Below are 12978 nucleotides of genomic sequence, written 5' to 3' on the forward strand. Positions count from 1 at the left end.
CACCAGGTCAGATTTGGAGGGAAATCGGCTGGATTGTTTTATGGCACGAAACAGGAAGAGAGTGCTTTTTCTTCCCCGAGCAAATGGCCAAAATGTGTTGGTATTTTTGGTGATGGTTATGGGAAATGCGGTCTTAATGTAGAGAAACGCTTGTACAATTAATAGCTGATAAATAGTTTGAAGTAGAGGCGACCAATCTTCTTGTTTATGGTCTTATTTCTGTACAGTAATTATACCAAAACAGCACAATAATTTGACAATGATAATCCTTTTTAAAAGTTACACATACCACCTTTAAAATAAACAGGAAGAATAAAAAAAGGAAACAATCCAGTTGCCAACAGTCAAACCTAATTAGGAAAAAAGCTAAATAAAGTGGCGCAGGACAGATCAGATTCAAGAGGGAAGTTGATGTTGACTGACATTGAATAATATAACATCACCAGCCCCACCGTCAACCACCGTCAACCACCAATTACTGCTCAAATTGAGTCAACACCCACTTATCATCAAACAGCAACCAATCACGGACGGCCATTCAAATATCCAGAGTCACTGGTCGTGCAATTGCTGTTGCAGAAAGAATCCCAGCGTCCTGGTGAGTGGCCGTTGGGTGCACAGTATAGCGCTGTGTGGCTTGAATAGGTGGGGAGGAAGTAAAGTCCTCTGCTCACCCGGGAGCAGGGCGTGGAACTGGCTGAGGGGCGCATCCAAATGCAGTGAGGAGAGGGAGGGAAGAAGAAGAAGAAGAAGGGGTGCTCCTCTTCTCCTGTCGTCCCCTGGCTCTTTCCGTCTCTCTGCCTCACAGCGCTGTGGCCTCCCAGCTGGTTCCCCGCGGGACCTGGCGTCACTTGGTCTCTGTGAGCACCGGAGCAGGAACTGCTGAGGGGTGTGGCCGGTTCAGCTCGGCTCCTGTGGCGGGAGAAGAAGCTGCAGATGCCAGACTGCAGGGTGTGGCTGGTGCAGTTACACCTGGAAGGGGAGAACCAGCAGATGGATCAGCAACATATACTTTTCATATCAGTATAACAATTACCCCTTCCAAAACTGCGCCCCCTTTTCAACTACTGTTGTTGTTCTTTCCTTTTTCACACAGCATGTGTGCAATTTACATCATTTGCAGATGATACGGTGCTATTTGGTGACACCAGTTTGTGTCAGCTGAAGCTAGCTAGTTTATTATGCTAACAGAAAGCTCTGTAAACTTTACACGAACCATGTACAAGGGTTTTCAAGTCCAACACCAGCCATTTTCTTCCTGTTGTTTGGTTAATGTTCTAGAAGTGTGGTTAGTCGGACGTAATCTATTCCCATTGAAACTGTTGATTACTCTTCAAGCATACACGATAGAAGTCACAAAACAGGAATTAAGGTGGAGGACTTTTTAACAATACCAAGAAGATTTTGCTGGCAAAAATGACATACGTTTAGCCAGCATTTTATAGCTAATTAAGCTCACATTAGCTTCAAACATTTGGCAGACTTTTGTAAGTTTAAAACATTAAACTCATTTTAAAATGAGAATCTTGTAAAGGGGCCTTCAATCGTCACTTGATGGAAACATATCTCAAATAATGCTAAAAGGGTTCCAGGCAAAAAAGTACCGTCATATTCGGTGTGTAAGATGCTCTTTTGATATATATATTTTTATCTAAAAAGTGGGCTGTGTCCTATATACCGGTGTAAGCAATATAACAGTATAAAGTGCAGAAAGAGGTATTTTATTGTGTTACGAGACAATGGCGCTATAATCTAGCTAAAGCTTCATCACGGATATGCGGATACAACTATCAACGTTACAGTATACAAACTTGTATACAGGTTTTTGTTAATAAATAGCTATAGAAACCTTGATCCCCTCTAGGATGCCCCCAAAGACAGATTGCGTCTTATAAGCCGGATTTTATGGTAATCAAAACATGAATAAGGCCTGGAAAAAATAATTGTTTCTGTATTGCAGTGTAGAGCCAGTTAGTCCAAGTATTTAATAAGAGAAGGAAATGTACTGAACTTGATCTCATTCTAACCTAATGTTAACGTAACATAAGACAAGGCTTTTAGGATAAGGGCTATCAGATGTGAACACAACAATATCCTGGATAATAACATTGGCCGGGGTTGCTGGATTGTAAACTTCCTCGAATCCAATAAACAGGACAGAGGCGCTTATGTTAGCCTTCTGTTTGATAAAGTAGCAGTCAGAACTGGTTTCCAATCATTTTTACATGATTTAACCTGATAAAATAAAATACTATGAAATGCAAATTGTGTCTCGACAGTAACTCTAGATTAATGGGTATTAAGCTAGCTAGCCTGAGATGCTAACGTTTCAACATACATCAAAGCAGACAGGGTGTTTAATCCTTTGTTTATCTTGCTTTTTGGTTCTAAAAATGCTAAAGAAAACCAAACATTACCCATACTTTAAATGTCCATACAGAATATCACTTACTGCAACCCCATTCACAGCACAATGGCTTGTGGGTAAATCCAAATAACAGGACTGCTGTGTCAAGTTGCGGTTGCTAAGCTAGGACTGGACAAGTGCTGTTGGCAAATGATGCGAATGATCAAAATTCTTACACACGTGTTCTCTTGACTTTTTAGTACTACTTATAACACTGACTCATACTTACAATCCTTGCGAGGAGCTGCTATGTTGTTGTCTATGGAAGAGGTTTTGCTGGCAGCCATGTTGGTGCTCTGGCTCTGCGCTGCCTGGCCGGTGGTTTGGCTCTGAGCTGGTTGGTTCTGGCCCCCCTGGCTCTGGCTCTGGGCAGGTTTTTGCGTCTGGCTCGGCCTGGTCGGAGGGTTGGAGGCGTCCATGCTGCTCCCCATGCTGCTGCCAAGCTGCAGCCGCCTCATGTGCCGAACCACAGCGGTGGCATTGAACGCTTGCTGGAGTGAAGAAGGTAAAAAAGAAAAGAAAAGGATGGCTCTCACTTTGCATCAATTTCTGTTTGTCATTTTTTGCATCTTGTTTGATTTTCATTATGTGTCTCTTGTTAAAATAAGATGTTTGGGTGCCGTGTAAGAGCAAGGAGTGTAAACCAAATGATAACCAGTAAGAGAGAGGCGGGAAGGAGCAGAATTGTCCAAAAGTCTGGGGTGGTTTTATTTATTGACGTTTTTATTTCTCTCTTGGTCCGTGCATGACATCAGCCAGTACGGGTTTACTGTAGGAGCGGGATCATATTTGGGATTTTTTTTATTATTGATGTCATAGAAAAGATCAAAAAAGTAATTCTTCATTTGATAGTGGCTTTGAAGTTTCAGACCAGAATCTGCTTTTAATGAACTGGCACTATTGCAGATATACCGCGATATGGTCTTCTGTTGCAGTTTATCTATCATTAAAACCATCTGAGGTTCAAAGATTACACGAGCTGGATGTGCTATTAACACCCAGAGCTGAAAACGACATACAGCGAAGAGCAGGTCTTAAAGAAATGTGGAATTTATTTCAAGTCTGCAAATTACTCCCTATGGAAAAAAGTTTCAGGAGAAAAGTGGATGAAGGTGAGCTCCAGACCTCATCGCGCGCCAGGTTTTTACTACAGAGTGATTCATCTTCTAAAAACACAGACAATGGTTTGAGGAGTCGTACCGGAGAAATACGAAAGTGTGCTGCACCAGAGCCAAAACCACAAAGTATGAACTGCCGTAAACAGCATTTACCCTCCATTTGCTCTTGGCGAAGTTCTTTCTGATCTGCCGGCTGACTGACTCATGGATGTTCTTGCAGAGTGCTGTATCCCCGGCGATCCTGTTATTTATACACACACAAAAACACACGCACGCACGCACATGCACAAACTCACTGTGAACACTTCTGACTGTACATCAATACCTATATTGATTTTATGCCTTTTTGTAGCCTGTGTATGGCATTCTGTGTTTGCATGCGTGTGTGTGTTTCTCACCAGGGGTGTCTGAGTGCCTGGTCACAGGTGAAACGCTTGGCTGGATCCTTTTCCATCAGATTGCCGATGAAATCCTTGGCTGGAAGAATAAAAACACCAAGAAGGCCACGAAAGGTCAACAACTTTTGACATATAAAGACCAAACAGCTTTTTGAATCAATATTTGGGATAATCTACTCAGAGAATAAATTTGTGACCCAAATAACAATGAAATGTGTAACACAAGTTTTGAATTTCCTGTGACAATATCCCTCTGACTGGAGGGAAACATTTCTCTTGTCATCTGCTCAAAACCATCTGTGGAACATAATCTCTAACAAAACCAAGACTGAGACTACAGCCATGCATGCTGCTCTGTGAGGATGTAATCAGGCACAGCAGTGCTCTTTGCAAAATGTCGAAAACACAATGCATTTATAATAATATACTCAGAGAGCATAATTTTTTCTGTCTTAGTAAGTATTTGAGTATGCTAACATTAGCTAATTAGCTTTAAACACAAAGTACAGTTGGGGCAGTTTTTTTTCATAAACAGGCATTTTTCAGTTCAACATGACGATGATGGCGCTAAATGAATTCTAATGGGATCACCAAATTTATTACTAATCCTACTGGTATCCTGAATTTGTGTACCAACTAAGTGTCTTGACAAAAAACATAACAAAACCACAAATGTCAACTCATGCTGTCAGTAGAGGAAAATGAATATACCATAGTCAATAAGATTCATCCTCTGGGCACCATGAATGTCTGTCTAAATATTCATTTTAACCCATCCAGTAGCTGTTGAGATATTTGAGTCTGGACCATAGACTGTATAAAAAGATGGTCAACATGACAGCTCCCTAAAAGTGAAGCCAAAACATCTCTATCGCCCCCTGGTGGCTGGCTGCAGTATAGGTCATAAAGCCCGCCTCCTCCATGTTAACAGATGGGGCATGAGTCAAACTATCAAATCAAAATACATTGTCTTCAAACATGGTTTCTGTCATTGATAGTTCTTATCATGCTGATATATGTCCAAGTGTTCATTTTTCTGACGAGTGTAGTTTTAAGTTAAGTTATTTGATGCTGTAAGAAGGATGATTGACAGCTCTGTGGACAAATACGGCTCCTGCAGCCGATCTGTTCCGGATTAGCAGAGTAGAGGACAAACGGCGAGAGGGAAACGTAACTAAAACAATCACTACAGTCATTGAAGTTTATATATCTGTGAACGTCTGCTTCAGACCAACACAAAGAAGCTGTTCTGCGGGATCTTTGCTGTTTCTTGGGGGGGTACATTGTTTAGCGGAAGTGGCTACAGTGGCTCCACCCGCCGATTTCTACTGCGCAGCACTGGCTCCAAATGATATCACAAGCCCAAGGTGGCACGACCCATCACGGGGGCAATTTTGGCTTTAATTTTGTACGAGAGTAAATGGAGACACGTCGTCTATCTATGCAGTCATTGGTCTGGACCAAAGCACGGCCCAAAACAGTCATGATATTCATTTGAAACAATCGTTTGGGTTTCAAGAGCTACAAGGGCTGTTATCTTGTACTGTGGGTGGAAAACAAACCTCACTGAGGTTTAAACAAACCCACACACACATGCACACGCTGGACTGGAGCCTTTCAGCTGGTTTTACTACCAGGCCTTGCACATAGCTGAGCTGGTGACTGATGCTGACCCCACACACACACATTCCCGAATACATTCATTCCAGGCAGACGACGTCACAGGCCGGGAACTAGAGGTGGTGTGGGGTCCATATGTGCCACATGGTAGATGGTGGACGATGAAGGAAAATGGTGCAGGGAGTTGGAGAAGAAGGAGATTGAGGAGGAAGACAAAGGCTCACCTGAGTCCGATATGTCGTCCCAGTACGGTGCGTCAAACTCATAGTCGGCTTTCAGGATCTGTTCAAACAGCTTGGAGTCGTTCTCGTCGTAGAATGGAGGGTAACCACACAGCCTGCAGACAAGACGGTTATTCAATTATCCACTCACTATGTGATTCACTTAGACCTTATTAAGTCATTCATTGAGTCGCCTCCTCCTTCAGTGACTGATTGATTTATTAACTTTCTCAGTCATTTCATGTTGTAGAAAACAAATGATCATTACAGCAGTGTTTATATCTATTCATTTCACTTTACAATGTCAATCCACAGAAAAATATCCAACAATTTTGATTACAAATTACCAGGATTTTGCCAACACTTAGTGTTTCCTTTTTCCAAATGTTGAGATTTGTCACTATTCTCTAGGTGTGTGAATCACAGGGTAACTCACGATACGATACGATACAAGGCCCACGCTAATGATACTATCACGATACAGCGATTGATGTATTGCAAGGCAATCATTAAATGATACATCACGATATCTGATTAACTGAAGAATACAAATGTATTTATTCGCTGCAATTTGGTGTCAGTCTCACTAAATTTGACACAAAGTGAGATGAATAAATGATGATGTTTTCAGTCTGTTAATTATATTTACAGAACTATAGAACAACTGTAAAAGCAAATTTGGATGAATGTCATAAGCGCCACCACAAGGAGACATCAAGTAGTGATGCGCTGAGTCAAAATGGCAGGTAAATCTGTTTAGAGCGCCATCTACATTTGGAAATTAAAAATTCGATATTTCGACAGCCGATCGATAATTTTATTGCACAAGTCGATAATTTGTCCCGCTCCTACTATTCTCTGTTATATATCAGTATAAAATTGAACATTGTTGTGTTTCAATCTGCTAATTTGACAAACAAATTTGAGGATGTAAGCTGTTTTTTTACATTTTACATTACTTACAGAGCTGCAGCATAGGCCAAGCTAATGCTAGCCCTAGTTACCTGGATGCTTATGGAACTATAAGAGTGCATATGCAAAGTCTTGCCAATGGGGATTAAAGTTGAGGCCAACGTGAGCTATTTGCTGACCATAGGGTTACTCCTTGTGGCAACATGGTTGATGTCAAACCCTATTTCAACATTATCTTAAATTGACTTTTGATGCAAACATGATGCCAATTTAGGAAATTGTTACAATTACAATTTTTACTATTTCATTTAGCACACACTTTTGTCCAAAGCGACGTACATCTGAGAGTTAACACAACACAAGCAACGATCAAGACCGGAGGGAACGAAGTCAGTAAGTGCCAACAAACAGCTTCAAGTGCCATCGGACACTGGTGCCAACAGGCAGTGCACAGGGTGTTTGTAATAATCAACAGCAACAACATCCTTAATGTCATCATCATCAATAGCATCAATATCATTAAGCGCAGAGGTGTTCATAAAGAGCTGGGTCTTTAGCTTCTTCTTAAAGGTGAAAGGGACTCTGCGGACCGAAAAAGGTTTGGTAGCTCTTTCCACAACCTGGGGACTGCTGAGGAGAAGAGTCTAGTTAGAGCCTTAGTGCCCTGTTGTGATGGGAGCACTATTGTTTCCTTCGATGCACAGGGTTTCTTTAATCATACTTGTTAATGATGTCCTGCCCGTTTTTTGTAGCCAGGGAACAACATGTTTTTGGCAAATTTACCAGCAGTCTTAGCAGTAGTTGGCTGTAGCACCTAAATCAGGTTAACATTTGATTGCTACTGAACACAAATTAACAGAACGCTGCGGTCTGATTCTCCGTAATGAGCCAAATGATCCAACAGCAGAGCCGCTGCTCAACCAAAAACATCATCCGGGCCTCATTACTAAAGTTCTGGATGCACCAAGAGATTTTCATAAAAACTCATTAAAATGCCGTTCTCCATCGATTCACACACCTACACACACACACACACACACACACACACTAACACCAAACGAATAGGAGAAAAACAAGGAGAAGAAAGGAGGGAAGAGTCTGCCGGCCGTGAGCAAAGACAGGCTTTTCATTTGTTTTTCTCGTTTCTCATTTGGTCAAAGACTCACCTGTCACACAGCTAACAATCCACTCCACTGAACACACTCATAACACACACACACACACACACACACACACACACACACACGCACACACACACACACACACATCAGGAAGAAACGTAGGTTCTGCCTGGTTTGAAGAGATGCTTTCCCTTTATTTTTCCACTTTCACGAGTGGTTGGAGACTTTGCTGTCGCTCACCATCCATCCCACTGAACACTCACACACACACACACGCACAAACACCATCCATCCCACTGAACACGCACACACACACACACACACACGCACATCCAGGATCCCAGGTGATTATCATGGCTGATTACCTGATTTGATCTTTCCACCTGAGCAGCAGCTAAAAGCTAACAAGGTCTAAATCCCAATGCTAATTGTGCTAATTGCCAGCAGGGAGCTGCTCTCTCTCTCTCTCTCTCTCCCTCTCCCTCTCTCTCTCTCTCTCTCTCTCTCTCACACACATAAACACTCACACACTTTCCACACTGGGTTAGCAGCTGCACCACAAAATCATTCTCTCACTTTTACTGAAAAAGCTTCATCAAACATCTGCTATACAGACAAGTGAAGACACACGTACAAAGTCTGAAACGCACTCACACTAGTGTATAAATAGTAAAAGAGAGCGAGAGGTGCGGAGGGAGAAGGTGAGAGAAGGGATGGGTAATATTTTTCCTGAAATTGAATCTCTTGTTTTTACACCACAACTTTTTCATGGTTTTAATACATTTGATGCCACTTCAGTTACAAGCTTTTTAGAAGGTGCAAAACGCAGCCGATGCCACACACATCTCCAACTCTAACTGCTGCATGCATTGAATGGAGATACTAGGATGATTTAGGAGTGCTGCTGCTGTAAGTTGACACAGAGTTTAGACAAACTTTGCAGCGGTCAGTGCTTTTAAGGTTGTGTGCTGCAAAACTGAACCACCTGCAGACTACTGAGGAGGTTTTTTGGGGACAAACTTACTTTTATCTGCTCTGGGTTTTCAAACTTTTAGAGCCACGGACAGGGGAGAACATTTTCCAAGGGCCCCTCATAATCTGATTAAGCATATGCTTAAATGGACTGTACTCATGTAGCGCGCTTCTATTCTTTGCGACCACTTAAAGCTGCTTTACACTACATGTTCCATTCATCTATTCACACACACATACATTCATACACTGATGGCAGAGGCTGCTACCTCAAGTGCCCAAATGTCAATCAGTCTTCACATTCATACCCATTGGCTACGCCACCGGGAACAATTTCGGGTTCAGTGTCTTGCCCAAGGACACTTTGACATGCAGATTGAGGGAGCCGGGGATCGAACCTCCGACCTTCCGATTTACCACTGAGCCACAGCCGCCCCGTGCCATTTGCACTCTTAGATGCCATTGGAGCTATTTGTATTGTAAAACTTATCATCCTGAATACTTCACAGCTGTTTCATAGTGAGAAACAGAAACACATTTCAGTTTAAATCATGTTAATAGCACTTATATGCTTTAAAACAACTCAACTTGACAGCATTTATAATTTATAATAAGTAATTGATCTTAAAAGCTTTCAGAAACCGAACAGCAGCAAGACAGCCGCAAGAACGGTTCGCAGCGACCTGAGTGAGTTGAGTGATTCATGACAGATTTTACCTGAGTCTGAATAGAACTCATCATACTTTACATTACCTGCTCCCTACTACTAACTCTGTTTAATGTCCGAGTGAGCCAGACAAGCATGGATAGTCCGGAGCGTTCACTTCTCCCAATTGGGTGAAAATGATGTGTTGTAGTGATACCAATGCAAAAATCAGTCATGGACAATCTATCACTGTGTCAAAGATGTTTCCAGACAATTTCCAGACCTGATTCTCTGCATGTTTAACAATGTTCATCTGTGGAAATGACTCTTCACTCAACACATCTCAGTCACATCAGAAACCTGTTAGACACACAGCAGTTTGTGCCTTCCTCTCTGTCACCTCATATGCTCTGAATCCTATTAACCTAAAGATGACCTCTGACCTTTGACTCCAGATCTGACCTCACACTAAAGATAATAATGTCTCCGTCAGGTGGAGCACACACACATAAATGAAGATGCAGATGGAGAAACAAGCACACATATTAAAACTGGCTGCTTTGGGTGTCAACAGCTTTGTGCACACATTAGTGGTCACGCTCTGCAGACACACAGACACACACACATAGGTGGGCACAAAAGGATACACACACACACACACACAAAAACAACCTCATGCACATAACGACAAGCTAACACACAGGTATTGTAGTTTTTATTGTATGCACACACGCACACACAAGTGAGAGTGTGTGTGTGGTAATGGTTGGGGGTGACGTGGCAGAGGAAAAACAAAAAGCAGAGAAAGAGAAGTCTAGCCTGCAGCTCCATGTCCATACAAGGCCATTCAACAGAGCTCCATCTGGCTCTGATGACGGCACACATGCAACATCATCAACACACACTCACTTACACACACACGCACGCATACACACAAAAACACTGGCGGGGTAAAAATCAACAAACACACACGTGGGACCAATGCGAGTGTTTCAAGTTCAGCTCCGGAGCAGAGCTGCGCTGTGTGACCTGTGAGGGCAGTGAGCTCCAGGCTGATGTTAGCATTTACTAGCATTGCTAATTTCTTGCAGTTGCCTGCGCGTGACAATTTGCTAACTAGCATGAACGTAATGTGAAGGTGGTTTTCGTGTTGTTGGGTTAATGGAGTTTGTAGTACATCACAACTGAGCCAGGAGATTTGTCAGTGTGTGTGTACGAGGTTAGCTGGAGGTGAGTCACTCTGTGTCATACGTGTGTCAGACTCTGATGCTTAACAGATTTTGTGCTGTAAGACAAACAAGAAGACTAATGTTTGCTAGAGTCTGTCTTCTTTAGATTCAGTGGAGGTAAAATAACTGTAAATCTTTAGAAGGAAACTTTATTTATTCTCATCCTGTGGATAGGAATCCTCTCACACACACAAACATGTCTTGCAATGTTTTTCTGTTGGAATAAAAATCAGGTGTATCCCGAATCTTACCGCTATTTCTGTAGCCAAGCAGAAAGCCGACACATTTAACCTCAACTTTTGTTCAGTGAGAAAAGTTGTTTCGAAGTTGCAAAATGTCTCCAAGACTCATGGTCAACATATTGGGACCATAATTTGCAAAATACTAAACACATGAGCCAAATTAAGACCTTATTTAAAAACAACTGTCTTGCACTTAAGTCTTGGGAGTCTTTTTTCACAGCTTAACTGTAGTCTTTAAAGCCACTCCCCCCCTCCAAAGGTGTTGTCTAAAGCCGGAGATATACTTGCTTTTAACTACGTGTTGACCTACGCATGATGGCTGCGTCTGTGTGGTGCTACACATACGCGAGATGCAATATGTACATGAACGGTGGGGCAGTGTAGGAGAAAAGGGGATGTGACAGGGTCAACACAGCAGCAGAAACCTGCCTTAGGACTACGGATGAAATGTAGCTATTGTGCTAATTCCGGCATATTAGCTTTGAAACATATTGCTGATAGGTTGATTAATGTGCACTGTCCTAATTCAAAAAATAAACAAATGAAATGAAACAACAATGGCAGAAAGTTTTGAAGAAGAGCTGATAGATCAAGTCCGCAATCATCCACATCTGTGCGATGCACAGCAACAAACATGCCTGTCAAAATAGCTGGCAACAGATAAGTTGCATTTCAAAGGTCGACCTAGAAACCTGCAAAACTAAATGAAAACAAGTCCGGGACCGTTACGTCCGTGCACTGAGGAATATGTTGGAGAAACAGAATGGGGGCGGGGCCGATGGTTCGCTCTGTCCACCGAACACACAAAAGCTGTCACTTTCTAGTATATAGAAATAGTAACATCCTCCAGTGTTGCCATGTCTGTTGATTACATCCCCCACATATGGTAGTGGCATCCGGCCTGAGCTCTCTGGTGTGCTCTCTAGAGGTATCCTCCAGTAACACACGTAGTGCAAAGACAAGTATGTGAACAATTACGTTCATGACGCAGCCCGTTCTTACTTACATGTTCTTACTTACAGTCCTCTGTTCAAGTTAAAGAGGATGGAGAACAGACCTTCTCATCACATCAAAGTCTTACAGCAACATAAAGTTCAAGATGTGTCAACACGATTTTTGTTAGTTCAAAAATGAGTTAAAAAATTCTGAATAAATCGAAATAAATTCACGTCAACGCCCGCTTTAAGGCAGAACAATAACGTGGGATGTCTGAGAAATACATGTTGCAATAAACTTTTAATTAATCCATTGTTTTCATATTTACTTAAAGGTATAATAACCAGTGGTTAGCATGGTAGCGCAAAGGTAACCAGCAGTTAGCATGCTAACGTAAAGGTAACCGTGATGCTGTCAGTGTTAGCTTGGCGGGGTGGGCGTGTTTTCGCACGAGAGAGTGAGAGTGAGCTTCTGATGACGAAGAGCCCAGGAGGAGGGGCCCAGTTTGAATGTGTTGTTGAGAAAATGCAAGAAAAAATCCTACTTATTATACTTTTAAAGCTCACTGTCGTCAGCCGTCGCAACAACAGGGTTATCTCTCAATGCAGAGTCTCCAATCTGCACATACTCAAAGGAGGTTTTGTTGGTACAGAACTCTGTGATGCATCCATGTGAGAAACAATGATTACAGTAGGCCTATTACAACTCGTGGTGTAGTCGGCATCAAGCATGCACATTTTCCAACTTGGTCCTCTAACAGCAGGGCTTGTGGTTGGAAAACTGTCAATCTGAGTCCAACTGGAAATGTGTGTCACCTGCTGTACAGTGTGATGTAAGAGAAAGAAGTGGGTTCTTACAGGATGTAGGCGATGACTCCAATGGACCAGCAGTCCACCGCCTTACTGTACGGCTTCTGGGCAAGAACCTCTGGAGCTGAAAGTAGAAGAAAACCGTGATTAGCTTCTGCGACTTGTTTTTTGCTACAACTGTGTTAATGTGACTCCATTTTGCAGTAGTCTGGTGTTTTTTAATGAAGCTTAAATCTGGATAGTGTTTTTATTGGTCTTTTACTTTGTTGTCCGCTTGAGCAGTTAAAACTGCTGTGGATTTTTTTATATGAGAATGTAGCTGTTTTATGAGCCTGAATACAGACCAA

General features: G+C 42.2%; 1 protein-coding gene across 1 annotated transcript in view; it reads right to left on the reverse strand.

Moving 5' to 3' along the window:
- Positions 1-655: 655 nt before the first annotated feature.
- The window catches only part of camk1da (calcium/calmodulin-dependent protein kinase 1Da), a 76954-nt gene continuing 64631 nt past the window's right edge, over positions 656-12978 (reverse strand). The window contains exons 6-11 of the mRNA XM_069671098.1: positions 12680-12755; positions 5768-5880; positions 3924-4002; positions 3679-3766; positions 2637-2898; positions 656-972 (exon numbers count right to left, since the gene is read on the reverse strand). Coding sequence (XP_069527199.1) covers positions 848-972; positions 2637-2898; positions 3679-3766; positions 3924-4002; positions 5768-5880; positions 12680-12755 — 743 coding nt within the window. The 3' untranslated portion in view covers positions 656-847. The remainder of the gene's footprint in view (positions 973-2636; positions 2899-3678; positions 3767-3923; positions 4003-5767; positions 5881-12679; positions 12756-12978) is intronic.

Source organism: Semicossyphus pulcher, unplaced genomic scaffold (assembly GCF_022749685.1).
Source record: "Semicossyphus pulcher isolate SPU_LCO1_2020_fin unplaced genomic scaffold, fSemPul1.0.p SCAF_20, whole genome shotgun sequence".
Lineage (NCBI taxonomy): Eukaryota > Metazoa > Chordata > Actinopteri > Labriformes > Labridae > Semicossyphus > Semicossyphus pulcher.